Here is an 18,480-nt window from a genome sequence, read left to right as displayed (position 1 = left end):
GCATTGGCTCGGTTCATGAACATGTGGATGAGAAAACATCTTTTTTAAAGAATAATATTTATTTTTATTAACATACAGGTTGAAAACCATTCTGCTGATTGCCTTCCATCTTCCTTTTACTTTACATGACAAAAGAAGAGAATATTATTTTACTGAAAGAGTAGTAGATCCTTGGAACAAAGGTCCAGCAGACGTGGTTGGTAAATCCACAGGAACTGAATTTAAACATGCCTGGGATAAACATCCATCCATCCTAAGATAAAAATACAGGAAATAGTATAAGGGCAGACTAGATGGATCATGTGGTCTTTTTCTGCCGTCAGTCTTCTATGTTTCTAAGAGACAATTGAAGATTCCTCACCCCACCCCCACATCCATCTTGTAAGAACTGCAGAAGATTTGGTGGAGATCTCTTGAATTTGAGATTTACTCTTTGTTGCGCCTTCCCTAAAGGTTGTAGAAATGCAATCATGAATCCATTGGCTGGGATTTATTGCTTAAAGAAAAGGAGCAAACAGCTGCCACTACCTACCCGTGCTTTTAAACTGAGCCGATGTCTCAATTTTTCAGTTTATAGAGTTTTTTCGTGAAGATTTAGCGGTCGGGAGACGGTCCTTAAATCTTTGCTTTCCCCCTTATAAAAACAATTCAGCCAGACACACAAAAAATAGACTCTTGTCCACCATAGTTCTAAGTGAACATAATGCTCTTCGAAGAGCAGTTTACACATTTCACCCCAAAGCCTTAACAATGTCCCCCTTGCTGCTGTAGCTTGACCAGTTGGTAACTTACAAATGAGAGTTCTTCCATCTGTCCATCCACCCACATCAACCCATAACTGTATTTTGTCCATATGTTGTTCATTGTATCATTAGAGGGCAGGACAAGGCATGTGAAGATACATGAGTCCAGGGGTAGGCAAAGTTGGCTCTTCCATGACATATGGACTTCAACCCAGAATTCCTCAGCTAGCATGATTGGCTCAGGAATTTTTATTTATTTATTTTGTCCAATACACAATGAGGGTTTTAGTGGGTATATATCTATATACACATAGTAAAATACATGATGAAGATTATAGAGGAGATACTCATAGTAAAATATATCAATGAAAGAATAGAAGAAGAGATATAGGAATAGACGAAAGGTATAGGAGATATAGGAGAGCAATAGGACAGAGGACAGAAGGCACTCTAGTGCACTTGTACTCGCCCCTTACTGACCTCTTAGGAATCTGGATAGGTCAACCGTAGATAATCTAAGGGTAAAGTGTTGGGGGTTTGGGGATGACACTATGGAGTCCGGTAATGAGTTCCACGCCTCGACAACTCGGTTACTGAAGTCATATTTTTTACAGTCAAGTTTGGAGCGGTTAATATTAAGTTTAAATCTGTTGTGTGCTCTTGTGTTGTTGTGGTTGAAGCTGAAGTAGTCGCCGACAGGCAGGACATTGCAGCATATGATCTTGTGGGCAATACTTAGATCTTGTTTAAGGCGTCTTAGTTCTAAACTTTCTAGGCCCAGGATTGAAAGTCTAGTCTAGTAGGGTATTCTATTTCGAGTGGAGGAGTGAAGGGCTCTTCTGGTGAAGTATCTTTGGACATTTTCAAGGGTGTTAATGTCTGAGATGCGACATGGGTTCCAAACAGATGAGCTGTATTCGAGGATGGGTCTGGCAAATGTTTTGTAAGCTCTGGTAAGTAGTGTGAGATTGCCAGAGCAGAAGCTTTTACAACTCTTGAAGCCTTCTTGGCTATGTTGTTGCAGTGGGCTTTGGCACTTAAATCTTTTGTTATTAGTATACCAAGGTCTTTAACCGAGTGGGGATTATCTGTGATAATTTGATTATTCAGTTCGTATTTGGAGTTTAGATTCTTTTCCCCAATATGTAGGACAGAGCATTTGCTAGTTGAGATTTGGAGTCAAATTCTGGGAGTTGAAGTCCACAAGTCATAGAAGAGCCAACTTTGCCTATCTGTGCACCAGGCCAACACCCACCTAGATCTCATTTGCTGATGGAAACATTCTTAAATTTTTTAACAAGCCTGAAAATCCCTTGCGTTGGACTGGAGTCAGGGCAATTGAATGGAGCTGAGTGTTTGCTAACCGGATGCCATTCCTGACACCTATGTGAGGTTCACAGCAGATATTTTCACTTTCCGCTAAGAGAGAGAAATATCTGCCGCTTCCTAGGATCGAACACGAAGCCTCCTGATTGTGGGGTAAGGGCTCCACCTCTAAGCCACATCGTCGTCCCAGCTGACGGACGAAATGACCAAGGTAAAGCAGATCCAGGTTTCTGATGTGATGTTCACTTGGAGGCACACCTTTCCTATCAGAGGTTGGTGGCCTTTAGCTTTAGTATCCTCCTATAGCACACAAAAACGATGTACCAGGACAGAGATGAAAATAAACTGAACCTGTGTGTATGTGTACCAATATGGCTTCAAAGAGGGTGAAATTCGGCAGATTCTGCAGAAACGGTAGTGGAAACTTCGAGTAGTTAGAAGAACCAATAGTGGAAGTTTTGAGTAGTTTGGAGAACTGGTAGTGGGAATTTTGAGTAGTTCGGAGAACTGGTAGTGGAAATTTTAAGTAGTTTGGAAAACTGGTAGTGGAAATTTTGAGTAGTTAGAATTGGTAGTGGAAATTTTGAGTAGTTGGAAGAACCAATACTGGAAGTTTTGAGTAGTTCGGAGAACTGGTAGTGGGAATTTTGAGTAGTTAGGAGAACTGGTAGTGGGAATTTTGAGTAGTTAGGAGAATTGGTAGTGGAAATTTTGAGTAGTTAGGAGAATTGGTAGTGGAAATTTTGAGCAGTTCGGAGAACCAAAAGTGGAAGTTTTGAGTAGTTCAGAGAACTGGCAGTGGAAATTTTGAGTAGTTAGAAGAACCAATAGTGGAAGTTTTGAGTAGTTCGGAGAACCAAAAGTGGAAGTTTTGAGTAGTTCGGAGAACTGGTAGTGGAAATTTCGAGTACTTAGGAGAACCGGTAGTGGAAATTTTAAGCAGTTCGGAGAACTGGTAGTGGAAATTTTGAGTAGGAGAACCAGTAGTGGAAATTTTAAGCAGTTCGGAGAACCCATAGTAGAAATTTTGAGTAGTTAGGAGAATTGGTAGTGGAAATTTTGAGTAGTTTGGAGAACTGGTAGTGGAAATTTTGAGAAGTTTGGAGAACTGGTAGTGGAAATTTTGAGTAGTTAGAAGAACCAATAGTGGAAGTTTTGAGTAGTTCGGAGAACTGGTAGTGGGAATTTTGAGTAGTTAGAAGAACCAATAGTGGAAGTTTTGAGTAGTTCGGAGAACTGATAGTGGGAATTTTGAGTAGTTAGCAGAACCAATAGTGGAAATTTTGAGCAGTTAGGAGAATTGGTAGTGGAAATTTTGAGAAGTTCGGAGAACCGGTAGCAGAAATTTGAGTAGTTCAGAGAACCAGCAAATACCACTTCTGGCTGGCTCCAGAATGGGATGGAAATAGAGATTTTGCAGTATCTTTCTCCTTCCACACCCACAAAACCAGTAGTAAAAAAGAATAGATTTCACCACTGCTTCAAAGTCCTAGTGAGAATGCTCACCCCCTGAGAATTGGGAATAAATGATCGTTCAGGAGCCTGTGCTAAAGATAAGGAGAAGAATGTAACCACACAGGTACTCCTCATCTTAAAACTGTTCACTTAGTGACCGTTGGATGCTACAGCAGGACGGAAAAAGTGGTGTATGATCAGTCCTTGCACATATAACTCCCACCGTGCTCCCCAAAGTCATATGACCAAAATTCAGGTGTTTGGCCATTGGCACGTAGTCCTTAACTTACAACCTTGATTTAAGACCAAAATTTAAAGAGATTTGTTGAGCGAGTTTTGGCCCTCTTTTACAACTCTTCTTGCCATGTTTGGTTCAGTGAATCGCTGTCGTTCTTCAATTGCCAGCAGTTCAATCCTGACCGGCTCAAGGTTGACTCACCCCTCCATCCTTCCTCGGTCGCTAAAATAGGGACCCAGATTGTTGGGGGCAAGATGCTGACTCTGTAAACCGCTCAGAGAGGGCTGGAAAGCCCTGTGAAGCGGTATACAGTGGTACCTCTACCTAAGAACACCTCTACTTACGAACATTTCTAGATAAGAATTTTTTTGGGCTCTTCTCAAGAACCATTTTCCACTTACAAACCCGAACCTCCGAAACTAACCGGAAATGGCAAGGATAAGCCTCCCTGGGGCCTCTCTAGGAATCTCCTGGGAGGAAAGAGGGCGGAAAAGGCTGGGAGAAGCCTCTGTGGGGCCTCTCTAGGAATCTCCTGGGAGGAAACAGGGCCAGAAAAGGCGTGGAGAAGCCTCTGTGGGGCCTCTCTAGGAATCTCCTGGGAGGAAACGGCCGGAAAAGGCAGGGTGAAGCCTCCATGGGGCCTCTCTAGGAATCTCCTGGGAGGAAACAGGTCCAGAAAAGTCAGGGAGAAGCCTCCATGGGGCCTCTCTAGGAATCTCCTGGGATGAAAAAGGGCCTCCACCCTCCCTGTTCACACGCATTATTTGCTTTTACATTGATTCCAATGGGAAAAATCGCTTCTTACAAACTTTTCTACTTAAGAATCTGGTCCCGGAACCAATTAAGTTCGTAAGTAGAGGTACCACTGTATAAGTCTGCTATTGCTAGTGCTGCATGCAGCTGCAGGGATAGTTAAACCTAATCCATGCGCAACGCAAGTAAACCCGCAGCTGTGCCCCCGTGCTGGAGTCCTTGCCATCAGCCCGAAAACTGCCCAGAGCGACAACTTTACATATAGATATATATATATATATGTTCGTATTTATGTAAAACATTCTCAGCAAAGTTATATGCAATAACATTAGTACAAACCGATTTTAAAGTATTTACAATGTGTTTTGCAAGAGTCCTGTTTGTTCAAAGAGATTCCACTGGTGCATTTTTGAAACCCAAAAGACTTTCTAACCAGCATTAAGACGACCACTTCTTAAAGAAGTCGCTTCGGAAGCGATTGCATCTGTTACAAATTTAACCGGGATTAATTGACCCGACTTTGATGGAAGAGATTTTTTAATGGACTCATCCCATGGCACTAATAGCCCTTCCTAAGATCTTAAATTCATCCACCCGTTTGTTAAAGTAACAAATGCGTTAATGAGCTGTGTCAATTCCGACAGAGATTGAGAGTTTGTGCAACAAATTGTGTCACCTTAAATCACACAACCCGTTTGGGGTTCGTCTGGACAAATCTCTGTAGGTAACCAACTGGCAAACCTTGAGGAATCTTGAATAGTTTTGCCGAGCAGTCCTCATCCACTTCACTGCCAAACATTGGCCATCCTAAATCACCGCTGACCTTCTAGGATCTTAGGTTCTCCAGCAATATTCTAACATATTCTGAGATTCTTTTATCATATTCAGCCTTGAGTGGAGCTCAAGGCCCTAAAACAACATGGGAAGGTCATGTAGCAGCTCAAGTTGAGTTGAGCTTCTCCAACTTCATCCTGGCCCAAAAGACCATGCCTTGATGCCTTGATCCTGATAGTCAACCAAATTTTGATACGGAGAATCGAAATTCTTTTAACCTGCTCTCTAGCATTCCACACTTGCAAAGCTGTCAAGATTAAGTCTCCTTGGACTTCTAACTTGCCCCTAGTGGTCAACCATACCTGTTAATCCAGGTTAGGTGTGTAACATCTTAGACCAGGAGTGCCCAAACATGGCCACTTTTAAGATTTGTGGACTTCAACTCCCAGAATTCCCCAGCCAGTCATGCTGGCTGGGGAATACTGGGAGTTGAAGTCCACAAGTCTTAAAATGGCCAAGGTTGGACAACTCTGGTGTAGCCCTCTCCCAATGACAATAGATATCAATTCTTTGTTCTCCATCAAATATTCAAGAGTTTTTTTTTCTTTCTTTTGGGCGTCAGAGAAGCAGCCTTGGAAAAGCTTAGTGCATTCACCGACTAAGGCAAAGGGGAAAGCCATTTTGATCCAGAAGGCAACCTTTTAAAAGTTGACAGGGAGAAAGAAAAAAAAAATTGGCAGTAGATAAAACACCGTGCTTTGGTCGAATGCCGAGGTAGCCGCGGTTAAAAATCAAACCCAAGTTAGCTGGATTGGGGTGCCTTGTGAAAGCTCCCCGCCCCTAACTTTAGCGCCACTTTACCCTTGGAATTTAAAACTGGTGAACAGAAATGAAATGCACCAATGATTTCTCTTCTCAACTTCCTTTAAAAACAAAAAATAGAGAGAGAAAGCAAACCGATCCATTGCGTTGGATATTCTAAGGCAGATTAATACAGAAGGTCAACAAACCTGGTCCTACATCATTGTAGGTAATAAAATAATAACAATAATAATACTGTTTCTGTTCAGAATGAAGACTATGAACTTGGGAAAAAATCATCCCTAAAAAATAGATCGTGTTTTGGGCAGGAACAAAAACATGTTTTCCATCACAGCAAATCCTATGATCCTTGCTGTATAACAAGGGGTATCCAAGCTTGGCAACTTTTTTTTGTGGACTTCAACTCCCAGAATTCCCCAGCCAGCCAGCCAGCTTTGCATGGCTGGATAGAGAATTCTGGGAATTGAAGTTCACAAGTTTTAAAAGTTGCCAAGGTTAAATACTCCTGCTGTAGATCAGAGAAGGCTGTGGGAACTGCTAGAAATTAAATTGCTCCCTTATAAGCCAGATAAGTTGTCAGCTCCGATGCTTACCCGATCAGAAAAAAATAGAGAAATGCGGATTTAACTGCACTCCATTCTCTCATTCCTCTTTTTCTTCAATGGACCAGATAAGTGGAATTGGTCCAAAAGGGAGATAATGCATAAGATCAGCCTCCTCTGTTTTTGGCTTGGCTAAATTATGGAGCTTCATTTGAAAACCGTTGTATGGTTTAGCCTTTCCAAGACCTAAAGCACCCATTCAAGATTTAGAACTTAGTAACTTTGGAGCACCCCTTAGTAACTTTGGAGCACCCCTTAGTAACTTTGGAGCACCCCTTAGTAACTTTGGAGCACCCCTTAGTAACTTTGGAGCACCCCTCAAATGATTTGGGAATTTCTCTTTTGTGCATCTTGTCGGATCCCAAGTTCCCTTTCACTTACAAAACAATTCAAACCACACCCAATGCCTTCCCTTTATGCTCTTGCTAGCACTAGTATTTTTCTGCAAGGGGGGAAATAATTAACTACCCCACGAAAGGAAATAAGTGTTTTGCCACACTGCACTTTCGGTTAATACTGATATGGTTGTGATCAGTCCTGGAAAGCATAGATTGGAAACCCTGTAAAGTTCACTAAGTTATTACAAATTAACACCATTTGGCCTACCAACCTATTTACATTTTAAATTAAGAACAGGAAAAAAAATGACTTAAAAAAAAAAAAAGTAATCAAAATACATCTTTTGCCAAAATAAAACCCCAACAACAACAACAACAACAACAAAAGAGAAGGAAAATAATTAGACTGCAGAATTCTACAAACGAAAGAAGAACAAGTAGAAAAATAATAATAATTCGGTCTTCGGTCCCGGGAACCAGATCCAAAAGTCAGAAGGGTTGGCTTTTTGTTGTTGTGGTGGTGGTGGTGTTGTTGTCTGTTGTTGTTTAGCAACCCAAAGAGACGATTGCCGTGTGTGACCTGTCCCGCCAAGGGGCATCAAAATCTGTGATTATAGAGTTTGTCTCTGAGGCTACGTTCGTGTAAGAGTAGGAGAGGCAGCTCTGCTACCTTGAATGCCCTGCGGAATGATTCCCCGGAGACTTTAATAGAAGCGATTTTTTCCTCCTGCCAAAAATCGAAGCAACGGTCTCCTTGCCTCCCCCCGGAGAGAGAAAGATAGAGAAAGACACAGAGAGAGAGAGAGACCTGCAGTGCTGGAAACAGTCACTTCTGGAGTGGAAGACAGCAGTTTGGCAGTGAAAAAAAATCCAGGGCTCGGCTTTGGCAACCACAAAAAAGAGAGTTTTCTTTTCAAAAACCAGGAGCCGATCACAGGCCATTGCGCCCGCATGCCTGTAAATGAGTTTTTTTTTAAAAAGAGACAAGTTGAAAGACACACACATCAGCGATCGCCCCTTGCAAGGTGAAGATTTTTCTGCCCTCTCCTCTCCCCGCCGGGCCAAAATCCAAAGTGTCTCTGCTGGTTCATATCACGAACGAGGACTTGTGTCTGAAATCACCCTGCAGCAAAAACACAGCACAGTATGTATAAGAGAGGAGGAGGAAAAAGTTGGTTGCGTATCTCCCTCCTCTGCTTTGCCTAAATTATATCACCTGTCCGTCTGTTGGGTTGGGTTGGGGATATACAGTGTTCCCTCGATTTTCGCGGGGGATGCGTTCCGAGACTGCCCGCGAAAGTCGAACAATAGCACACAGCACAGAACAGGAAATATGAAATGCAGATAACAAACCCTTAAGAAACCCCATGGAAAAAATATTTAACAGGGATGGAAAGAAAGGAGGAGAGAGACAGAGATAATGAGACAAACGTAAGTCTCCCGAAAGCTAAGACGAGAAAATATGACGAAGCCTATGTAGCGCTTGGCTTCACTGTGACTACGGTGGGAGGCGAGGAAAGACCAGGATGTTTACTGTGTCTAAAAATGTTAGCAGTGGACAGCATGAAGCGAAATAAATTAAGGCGTCACTTAAACACATTTCACCCCAATCACGCAGCAAAAACCGCTTGAGTTTCCAGCAACAACTGTGCTAAATATTGCAAACAATCGTCCCAGCGGAGAATGGAGGGGGCGTTAAATGTTTACTTCTTCCTAGGGGGGGCGTAACAGAAAATAATTGAGAAATACTGCTCTAAGAAGACCCCCTTACCTCCTCATCTGTGTGAATATAGTTCACGCCATCTGGTTTTGCCGGAGTCTTGTAGCTGGGAAGGGAAGGCAATGTTTAGTTGGACCGTATCAACTGAAGACAACAACAACAAAAACTGTATCTCCTCCTTTGCATGAGAAGGACAGGCAGAACTAAAAGGGGGTGGAGTGAAGAGAGGAATAAGCCTAGAGTCCTTGCGTTCCCACAAATGGTCTAAATCCAACCCCTTTTGACGTCTGCTAACGGGTATCCAGCACCAATGTTGTTCTGGCCACAAGTTGATAGATTTTTATGCACAGATAGATCTGTACCTATAACATCTTTATCATTTAGTAAAAAGTAACTCTTTGTGGTTTAATAAGGCGTGGTTTTCCCAGCTCCCAATAAGGATCAGTTGAATTCCATTACGTAAACCAAGAGGTGACCTCCGACAACTTTAAGACCTGTGGACCTGCTCCCAGAATTCCTTAACATGAGGAATTATATTAAGGGGTCGCGGAACCCTGAAAAGAATGTAAATGTCCCACTGCCTGCAAGGACTATTATGAAACCTGGACAAAATGGTACCAATGGACAAAAAAAAGAAACTTAAAAGAAGCATTGAAATAAAATATTAAGAAATTCAAAAGCAATTAAAAGATAGGAATGTATATACAGTGGTACCTCGGTTCTCGACCACAATCCGTTCCAGAAGTGTGGTTGAGAACCGATTTGGTCAAGAACCGAATTAATTTATCCCATAGGAAATAATGGAAATGGATTTAATTGGTTCCCAGCCCATTGACTTGCTGGGAACCAATTAAATCTACAGTATTTCCTCCATTTCCTATGGGATAAAGATCTGAGGGGACGAGGTGAGAGGGAATGGGAGTCGGAATCCCAACACGCCCCTCCTGGCCGCTCTCTTAACAGCCTCCCAGTCTCTACCTTGTAACTGCTCCAAGCTGCAGGAAGGGTAGGGCTGGCTGCAATACCGGCAGCTTCGGGGGGCTCCTTTCCACAGCGGTTCAGTTCGTTACCTCCAGGCAGCTGCACCAACTTTTTCTTTCCCGGCGGCGGCGGCTCCGGCGGCTTCCCTTCATCACGTGACGTTCCTGATGCTGCTGCTGCTCCTCGAAGGGAAGCCGCCGGAGCCGCCGCCGCTGGGAAAAAAAAATGTTGCAGCTGCCTGGAGGTAACGAACTGAACCGCTGTGGAAAGGAGCCCCCCGAAGCTGCCGGTATTGCAGCCAGCCCTACCCTTCCTGCAGCTTGGAGCAGTTACAAGGTAGAGACTGGGAGGCTGTTAAGAGAGCGGCCAGGAGGGGCGTGTCGGGATTCCGACTCCCATTCCCTCTCACCTCGTCCCCTCGGATCTTACATTTTGGATAGTAAACAAAATTTTCTGTTCAGTGTCCGAATTTTTGTTCGGAAACCGAAGCAAATTTTTGCAGAAAATTTTGTTCGTTATCCAAAATGTACGAAAACCAAAGCGTTCGAGAATCGAGGTAGCACTGTATGATGTAGATTCATCTGTAAATATGATCATGTACTTTTTTTAAAAAAAATGGAAAAATTTAATAAATATATATTTTAAAAAAAGAAGAGGTGAAATGTCTTCAAGGAAGCACCAGAATGTCCAATTGCCTTTTGAAAAAAAGCTTGGCTTGGCTTGGATGACAGAATATCCGTAGACTTCTATTACAAAGACGATCCGAAAGGGAAATCCTTGCAATTTCAATGTTTTTTTCCCAAGAGAAGACGAAAGATCACAGAGTACCATCATCTTCAACGCATGAGTCAGCTGAATCAATTGAAAAAGGAACGGTTATCGCTCTTTGCTGGCGTTGGCATGTTTTTCCTCTTCCTGGTGTGGTTATTTCCTGCTAGGGACAATTTTGAAGCCAGCTGTGGCTTTGGTACTTAGCATTGCTGGTCCAACAGGCGATGCTCATTTCTTTTCATCCAACAGAGAGATCCAAGGAAAGAGGAAATTTGGAGATCCCGGTTACTTGTCCAATGCCAGTAAATTCAGGCCAACAGATTGATTGAACTTACTCTAACACTGCTAAAGTGACATGGTCAAGATTTTTTCTCGGCTTTCTATTCTCCTCCCTAAACTCGCTTCTTTCTTTCTTTCTTTCTTTCTTTCTTTCTTTCCTTCTTTCCTTCCTTTTGCAATGACCAACATTTAAATCTGTCCTGACATTGCTAAGGTGACATAAAATCCTTTCTTTCTTTCTTTCTTTCTTTCTTTCTTTCCTTCTTTCTTTCTTCCTTCTTTCCTTCCTTCCTTCCTTCCTTTTGCAATGACCAACATTTAAATCTGTCCTGACATTGCTAAGGTGACATAAAATCCTTCTTTCTTTCTTTCTTTCTTTCTTTCTTTCTTTCTTTCTTTCTTTCTTTCTTTCTGTCTTTCTGTCTTTCTTCCCTTCTTCCCTCCCTCTTTCTTCCTTCCCTTTCTCCCTCCCACCCTTTATTTCTTTCTTTCCTGCCTTCCTTTCTTCCTTCCTTCCCTCCCTCCCTCCCCCCCTCTCTCTTCCTTCCTTCCTTCCCTCCTTCCTTCCTTCTCTCTCATTCTCTCTTTCTTTTGCAAGGACCAAAATTACATTACATTGCCAAAGTGATATAAAAACCCTGGTCAAGAATTGTTCTCAGTTCTCTATTCTCGTCCCTAAACTGTCTACGGGAACGCAGGATGAATGACATTTAATCTTGTTTCTTTTGGCGCCGTTCCAGACTGAATTTCTTTCTCTACGTAGCATTTCCAGTCGCCCAGTGCTTTTCTACCAAAGAAGGATGAATAAAGAAAAGAAGCAACAACCCAAAAAAAACTTTTTCAGGAAAGGAAGATTCTGAGCAACGTACGTCAACATTTTTGGAGTGTTTCTGTTCATAACACAATTTGCCATTGGCCATATTTCTTTTTTTTTTTTCCCCTTTTTCCTTCTTTTCACGAACAGCACAAAATAAATGTTATACCCTGGTATCTGCGCACGTATTTCCTTTGCGTTCCTAAGCCCAGCGCTCGACAATAAAGTTGTACCTGTTTCCATTTTGTTTGTTGTGGACAAAGAAACCGTTCCTGTAGGCACAGCAGATCCCCACTGTAGTCAGGGACAGAACAGCCAGGACCACCAGGACTCCGATCACGATCCCAATGACATTAAGGTCATCTGCGGAGGCGAAAGGAGCATCAGTTGACATGTCCCCATTTCCTAAGCGCCCGACTCTAAAATATTCTACCTTCACGGCCCCGTCTACCAATTGAAGCATCTATATCAGTGGTGGGTTACTTTTGGTTCCGACTGGTTCTTAGAACTGGTAGCGCTGGTGGTGGGAGCTCCGCCCACTCAACCGGGACGGTTCTGCGCATGCACAAAAGCGTCACTCGTACATACATACCCAGGGGAAGAGCCTTCCCTGTGGCGGCCCCGGCCCTCTGGAACCAACTCCCCTCAGAGATTAGAACTGCCCCCACCCTCCTTGCCTTTCGTAAACAACTTAAAACCCACCTCTGACACCAGGCATGGGGGAATTGAGATCCTCTTTCCCCCTAGGCCTTTACAATTTTATGCATGGTATGTATGTATGTATGTTTGGTTTTTATATTAATGTATTTTTAATCATTTCTAATACCAAATTACTATTGTACACTGTTTTATTGTCGCTGTTAGCCGCTCCGAGTCTCCGGAGAGGGGCGGCATACAAATCCAATAAATAAATAAAATAAATAAATACGAGAACTGGTGGTAGAAGAATTTACACTCCATCTATATCCAGTAGAAAGTCTTAGCCACCCAAAGTCATTGGATACGAGGTGGGTGGGAAAGGAAAGAGGGGAGAAGAGGAAAGGAAAGGAGGAAGGAAAGAAGAAGAGGAGAGAACAGAAAGGGAGGGAAGGGGGAGGAAGGAAAGGAAAAAGAAAGGGGAGGAGGAAGGGAAAGGAAAGAAGAAAGGATGGAAGGGAAATTAGGAAGGAAGGAAAGGGGAGGGAGGGAAGGAAGAGAAAGAAAGGAAGGAAGGAAATACAGAAAGAGAACGGAAGAAAGAGAGAAGGAAGGAAGGAAAGACAGACAGAAAGAGAACGGAAGAAAGAGAGAAGGAAGGAAGGAAGGCAAGAAAGAAGGAAGGAAGGAAAGACAGAAAGAGAATGGAAGAAAGAGGGAAGGAAGGAAGGAAAGAAGGAAGGAAGGAAAGACAGACAGAAAGACAGAAAGAGAACGGAAGAAAGAGAGAGAAGGAAGGAAGAAAGGAAAGAAGGAAGGAAGGCAAGAAAGAAAGAAGGAAGGAAATACAGAAAGACAGAAAGAGAACGGAAGAAAGAGGGAAAGAAGGAAGGAAGGAAAGAAGGAAGGAAGGAAAGACAGACAGACAGAAAGAGAACGGAAGAAAGAGAGGGAAGGAAGGAAGGCAAGAAAGAAAGAAAGAAAGAAAGAAAGAAAGAAAGAAAGAAAGAAAGAAAGAAAGGCTGTTTACTATTAGTTTGTTCAGCAAATTTCTTGATTGGGGTCTTATTTACTTCATTGTTGATCTGATGTTAAACTTGGAGTTACTTTATGTTGACTACTGATGGGGAGGAGTTTCGGTCTTTGTGTTTCCCTTCCTGGGCTTGTTGAATGACCCTTTTGCATAATACGTAGGTATTGTTTATGTTCATGTGTGTTTATTGATGGCTAATTTGTCAAGAGCGCCGCGAGGCCTTTAGAAACCCCGAGAATTCCCCCCCCCTTGCTCAATTTCCCAAGCGCAACTAGGGTTAAGTTTGGCCGTACCCTGTGAAATTAAAGAGTTTTAAATTAAATTTAAAGAGATCCCAATTCAGGCAGTACAGCGAGGACTACCGGCGATCTGAATCGAACCGCGCCCGTTCCGCCCTCCGATGTGAGAACACGTCGCCCCGCTACTCACAAACTTCCATTTCTATCCCTTCGCACCACGCTTCTCCCACGACGTTCGCGGCTCGGCAGCTGTAGCGGCCCGTGTCTCCTTTCTGGACTTCTTCGAAGGCCTGTGCAGGAGAGGAATCAATAGTTGAGTCCCGTTGGGATTGGACGGCACAGAAGCTGAGTCCAATAAATAACATAAATAACGCCTTGGTCTCTTCATCCTTGAAAGACGGCGTTGAAGCGGTGACTTGATCGAAGTGTAATAAAATCATGCATGGGATAGAAAAGGTGGATAGAGAAAAAATATTTTCCCTATCACACAATACTAGGACGAGGGGGCCCTCCCTAAAGCTCATAGGTAAGAAAGTGAGGACAAATCAAGGGAAATATTTTTTCATCCAGAGGGTCCTTGGTTTATGGGATTCACTTCCAGAAGAGGTCGTGACAGCTGTCAGCCTGGATAGCTTCAAGGCAGGATTAGACAGATTCATGGATGCCAAATGTATCGGTGATTATTGAAACGGATATTCATGTGCCGCTTCTATGTTGGTTGAGGCAGGCAGGATTCCCTTGAGTATCACTTGTTGGGAGTCAAGGGAAAGGGAAGGTCTTGCCTTCTCTTTCTGCTCAAGATCCCCATGGACAATTGGTGGGCCACTGTGTGACACAGAATGCTGGACTCGATCGGCTTTGGCCTGATTCAGCATGGCTCTTCTTATGTTCTTATAACATAAATGTGGTCTCCTGTGCTCGGGAGAATGTCAAGTCAACTAAGAGAACCCCCCCCCCCCCCCTTTGCAGGAAACCCAAACTGTTCCGGGATCGCTGGCTTGGGAAGGAAGCGTATGAGCTGCGTGTTAGTAAGCTTCCTGCCATGACAAAGAAAAAAGGAGGAGGAAGGAAGCAAGAGAATGAAACAACCCTGCTTGGGGAAAAAAAGAAACAAAGGAAAGAACAGTTGAAGTCAAGATTTTATTCTTCTTTTTTTAATTGCCGTGCTAGGTTCCCATGTGTTTCCTACCAAGGCAGCATTCTTCCTCCTTGCCCTATCTTTCTTTCTTTCTTTCTTTCCTTCCTTTTTCCTTCATTCTCTTTCTTTCTCTCTCTCACTCTTTCTCTCCCTCCCTCTTTTTTTCTTTTCTTTCTTTCCTTTCTTCTCTTTCTTTCTTCCTTCCTTCTCCCTTCTTTTCTTTATCTCCTTTCTTTCTTTCTATTTGTCTGTCTCTCTCACTCTTCCTTTTTTGTTTCTCCTTCCTTCCTTCCTTCCTTCCTTCCTTCCTTCCTTCCTTCCTTCCTTCCTTCCTTCCTTCCTTCCTTTGTTCTGTGCTGTATGGAATTGAAAACCTATTAAACCTGAACTTTTGATTCACTGGACAGAAGCATAGAGATAAATCAGTCCCGGTCGTAATATTCTCGCCCCTCGGAATTTGCAAAGCTCTTCTTAATCACAGAATATACTGTTGTGTTGTGTTATGTTATGTTATATTGTGTTGTGATGGTATGTTGTTATGTTATGTAATTAAAATATATTATATTATAATATATTAGATAATAGTATAATATTATAATTATAATAATTTAATATTATTACAATAATAATACAATGTTGTTATTATTATTGTTGTTATTATTCCCAAACCCTTCCCGAGTCTTCGCAGAGGGGCGGCATACAAATCTAATAAATTGAATTGAATTGAATTGAATTCTCCAAAGAAGGACATCCCCCCCCTACCCCGCTTCTCCTTGTCCTCACCCCTGACTTACCAACAAGCCAGTTTTGGGGTTCACCGTAAAGGAAGAATTCTGGAACTTCGTGCTGGTTTTGGAATCGAGGGGCAACGTTTCATCATTCCGGTACCAGCTGTAGGTTGGCTCTGGAAACCCTTCCTTTTCTTGGCAGTAGAGGGTGGCTGGTTTCCCCACGGGGACCGAAGGCGGCACCCGACATTTGGGGGCCACCGGCTTCACTGCAGGGAAGACGGCAGAAGATGACGCGCGTCAGACGTGAACCTACCAGCCTCACCCACTCTCGGGTTTAAGTGTTCTTCGGTGTGGAACGGAGGGGGTTACAGGGGAGTGTAAACCTCGCTTAACGCCCAAGTCGCGTGGCGGCCATTCGGAGTTACGACAGAGCCAAAAATGGCTGCCGCATGAAAGGTCATAAACACAGGTCCAGTCGTGTAGGTGCTTCGTGTTCTGACCCAGTCCCCACCCCAACCCCAGTCCAAACACGACAAACCCTCTGAAGCTAACTCAAAGATTCCTTTATTAGGAGCGCCGGGAAAAAGTTTCAACGCTGCCTAACAAGTCCGGCGAGCCCGGGGATGAATCGTTGTCTGCCCCAACTATTCATCTCCGGCCCCTGCCTTTTATCCCCATAATAAGGTGGGGCTTCGCTAGCAGCAGTGGTTCTTCTGTCCCAAGGACAGGCCCATAGATTTCCACTACTCTCCTCTTCTCTGCCTTCTGCACACCCATGCATCAGGCACAGGACCCAGCTGTTCCTCCTCTTCTTCATCAGCCACCTCCAGACTTTGGAGTTGTTGACTCTCCCTCTGAGGACTGATGGACGGCCCAGGTTCCACTTCCGTCTGTCTCTCTGTTGTCTCCATTCATCTCCGCCCCCTGTCTTTTATCCCCAGAACTAGGGTGGGGCTTCGCTAGGAGTGGTGGCTCTTCCATCCCAAGGACCAGCCCATACATTTCCACTGCTCTCCTCTCTTCTCCTCTGCCTTCTGCACATCCATGCATCAGACACTGGACCCCGCTGTTCCTATTCTAACAAGCTAAGGTGGGGCTTCGCTAGCGGAATGGCTCTTCCATCCCAAAGACCAGCCCATAGATTTCCACTGCTCTCCTCTCCTCTGCCTTCTGCACATCCATGCATCAGGCACTGGACCCCGCTGTTCTTATTCTAACAAGCTAAGGTGGGGCTTCGCTAGCAGGGGTGTCTCTTCCATCCCAAGGACCAGCCCATAGATTTCCACTGCTCTCCTCTTCTTTGCCTTCTGCAAATCCATGCATCAGGCACAGGACCCAGCTATTCCTTCTCTTCTTCATCAGCTACCTCTAAACCTATGGGTTGTTGAGTCTCCATCTGAGGGCTGGTGGATGGTCTGCCTCTGTCTGTCTGTCTCTGGCGTCCCTACTCATCTCCACGCCCTGTCTTTTATCTCCAGAACTAGAGTGGGCCTTTGCTACAAGTGGTGGCTCTTCCATCCCAAAGACCAGCCCATAGATTTCCACTGCTCTTCTCTCCTCTGCCTTCTGCACATCAGACACTGGACCTGGCTGTTACTCTTCTTCTTCAGCCGCCTCCAGACCTGATGGCCAGCCCAGGTTCAACCTCTGTCTGTCTCTCACTGCCATCCCTATTCATCTCCATCCCCTGTCTTTTATCCCCAGAGCTAGAGTGGGGCTTTGCTAGGAGTGGTGTCTCTTCCATCCCAAGGACTGGCCCATAGATTTCCACTGCTCTCCTCTCCTCATCAGGCACTGGACCCAGGTGTTCTTATTCCTGCTCATCAGCCACCTCCAGACCTCTCCCTCTGAGGGCTGATGGATAGCCCAGGCTCAGCCTCTGTCTCTATCTCTGGCAGCTCCATTCCCTCTTCCTGCTCGGAGATTCCAATCAGGTTGCCTTGATGCTGACCCTGAATCCCATCGTCCTCCTCTTCCTCCTCTGATTTGGCTGCTAGAGGGGCCAGCAGGCCACAATACTTGAATTTACGAATTATTGTGATGTAGGACAGAAATTCTGGGCTCCTTTACAGAGAGCCGGGGTGGCGCAGCAGGTAGAGTGCTGTACTGCAGGCCACTGAAGCTGACTGTAGATCTGAAGGTCAGCGGTTCAAATCTCATCACCGGCTCAAGGTTGACTCAGCCTTCCATCCTTCCGAGGTGGGTCAAATGAGGACCCGGATTGTGGGGGCAATAGCCTAGCTGTGTACAAAAGTGCTATTGCTAACATGTTGTAAGCCACCCTGAGTCTAAGGAGAAGGGCAGCATAAAAATCAAATAAATCAAATCAATCAATCAATCAATAAATAAAAATAAAATAAAAATAAAATAAAAATAAATATAATAAAAAAATAAAATAAAAAATAAAATAAAATAAATAAAATAATTAAAATAAATAAAAATAAAATAAAAATAAAATTAATTTATAAATAAATAAATAAATAAATAAACAACTAACTAACTAACTAACTAACTAACTAACTCAAGGACCACGGTACTCCCGAACCAGCTTCGGGAAAGGTCATTTGGGAAAGTCAGAAAATCAACAGTTATCAACACATGCTGCAGAATATGTAGAAGCAGATGTTGTGTCTTTCACCATTTCATTGGGAGCTCAGTCAAAAGCCGCTTTATCTCACACTGAGCAAAGAACTAGAGACCTTATCGCGATGGCGCTCAAAGCATGTGATCTAGTGGATTTATCCACGGCGAGGTGTGAGCGTTGCCCCCCCACCCCAGGTTGCTAAGAAGCATGCTCTCCCCACATTCAGCCTGCCATCCAGTTAAACCATGGTTTAATGCAAAGAGATGCAAGCAGCGAGAAATGGGTGGTCAGCCTTGCAAATCAACATGCTACGTTCTCCTGTCTCCTCTATACAGCCAGGATCCACCTCGTAGCATTGAAATCCATTGGACTTTTCTTTCGGGGAAATCTGAGATTGTGGTTTGCAGCCAACTCCGGCAGGCTCCCCAAACAGGCCGATGCGTTAAACTGTACAGTGATACCTCGTCTTACAAACGCCTCATCATGCAAACTTTTCGAGATAC

At 43.8% G+C, this 18,480-nt stretch overlaps 1 protein-coding gene across 1 annotated transcript in view; it reads right to left on the bottom strand.

The window, feature by feature from the left end:
- Nucleotides 1-6,195: 6,195 nt before the first annotated feature.
- JAM3 (junctional adhesion molecule 3) overlaps nt 6,196-18,480 on the bottom strand; it is a 51,012-nt gene continuing 38,727 nt past the window's right edge. Inside the window, exons 5-9 of the mRNA XM_070765233.1 lie at nt 15,457-15,659; nt 13,715-13,814; nt 11,850-11,979; nt 8,823-8,877; nt 6,196-8,174 (exon numbers count right to left, since the gene is read on the bottom strand). Coding sequence (XP_070621334.1) covers nt 8,139-8,174; nt 8,823-8,877; nt 11,850-11,979; nt 13,715-13,814; nt 15,457-15,659 — 524 coding nt within the window. The 3' untranslated portion in view covers nt 6,196-8,138. The remainder of the gene's footprint in view (nt 8,175-8,822; nt 8,878-11,849; nt 11,980-13,714; nt 13,815-15,456; nt 15,660-18,480) is intronic.

This window comes from Erythrolamprus reginae, chromosome 12 (genome assembly GCF_031021105.1).
Source record: "Erythrolamprus reginae isolate rEryReg1 chromosome 12, rEryReg1.hap1, whole genome shotgun sequence".
Classification (NCBI taxonomy): Eukaryota; Metazoa; Chordata; class Lepidosauria; order Squamata; family Dipsadidae; genus Erythrolamprus; species Erythrolamprus reginae.
The sequence above is the reverse complement of the archived record's forward strand: the minus strand, read 5'-3'. Positions and strand labels throughout refer to the sequence as shown.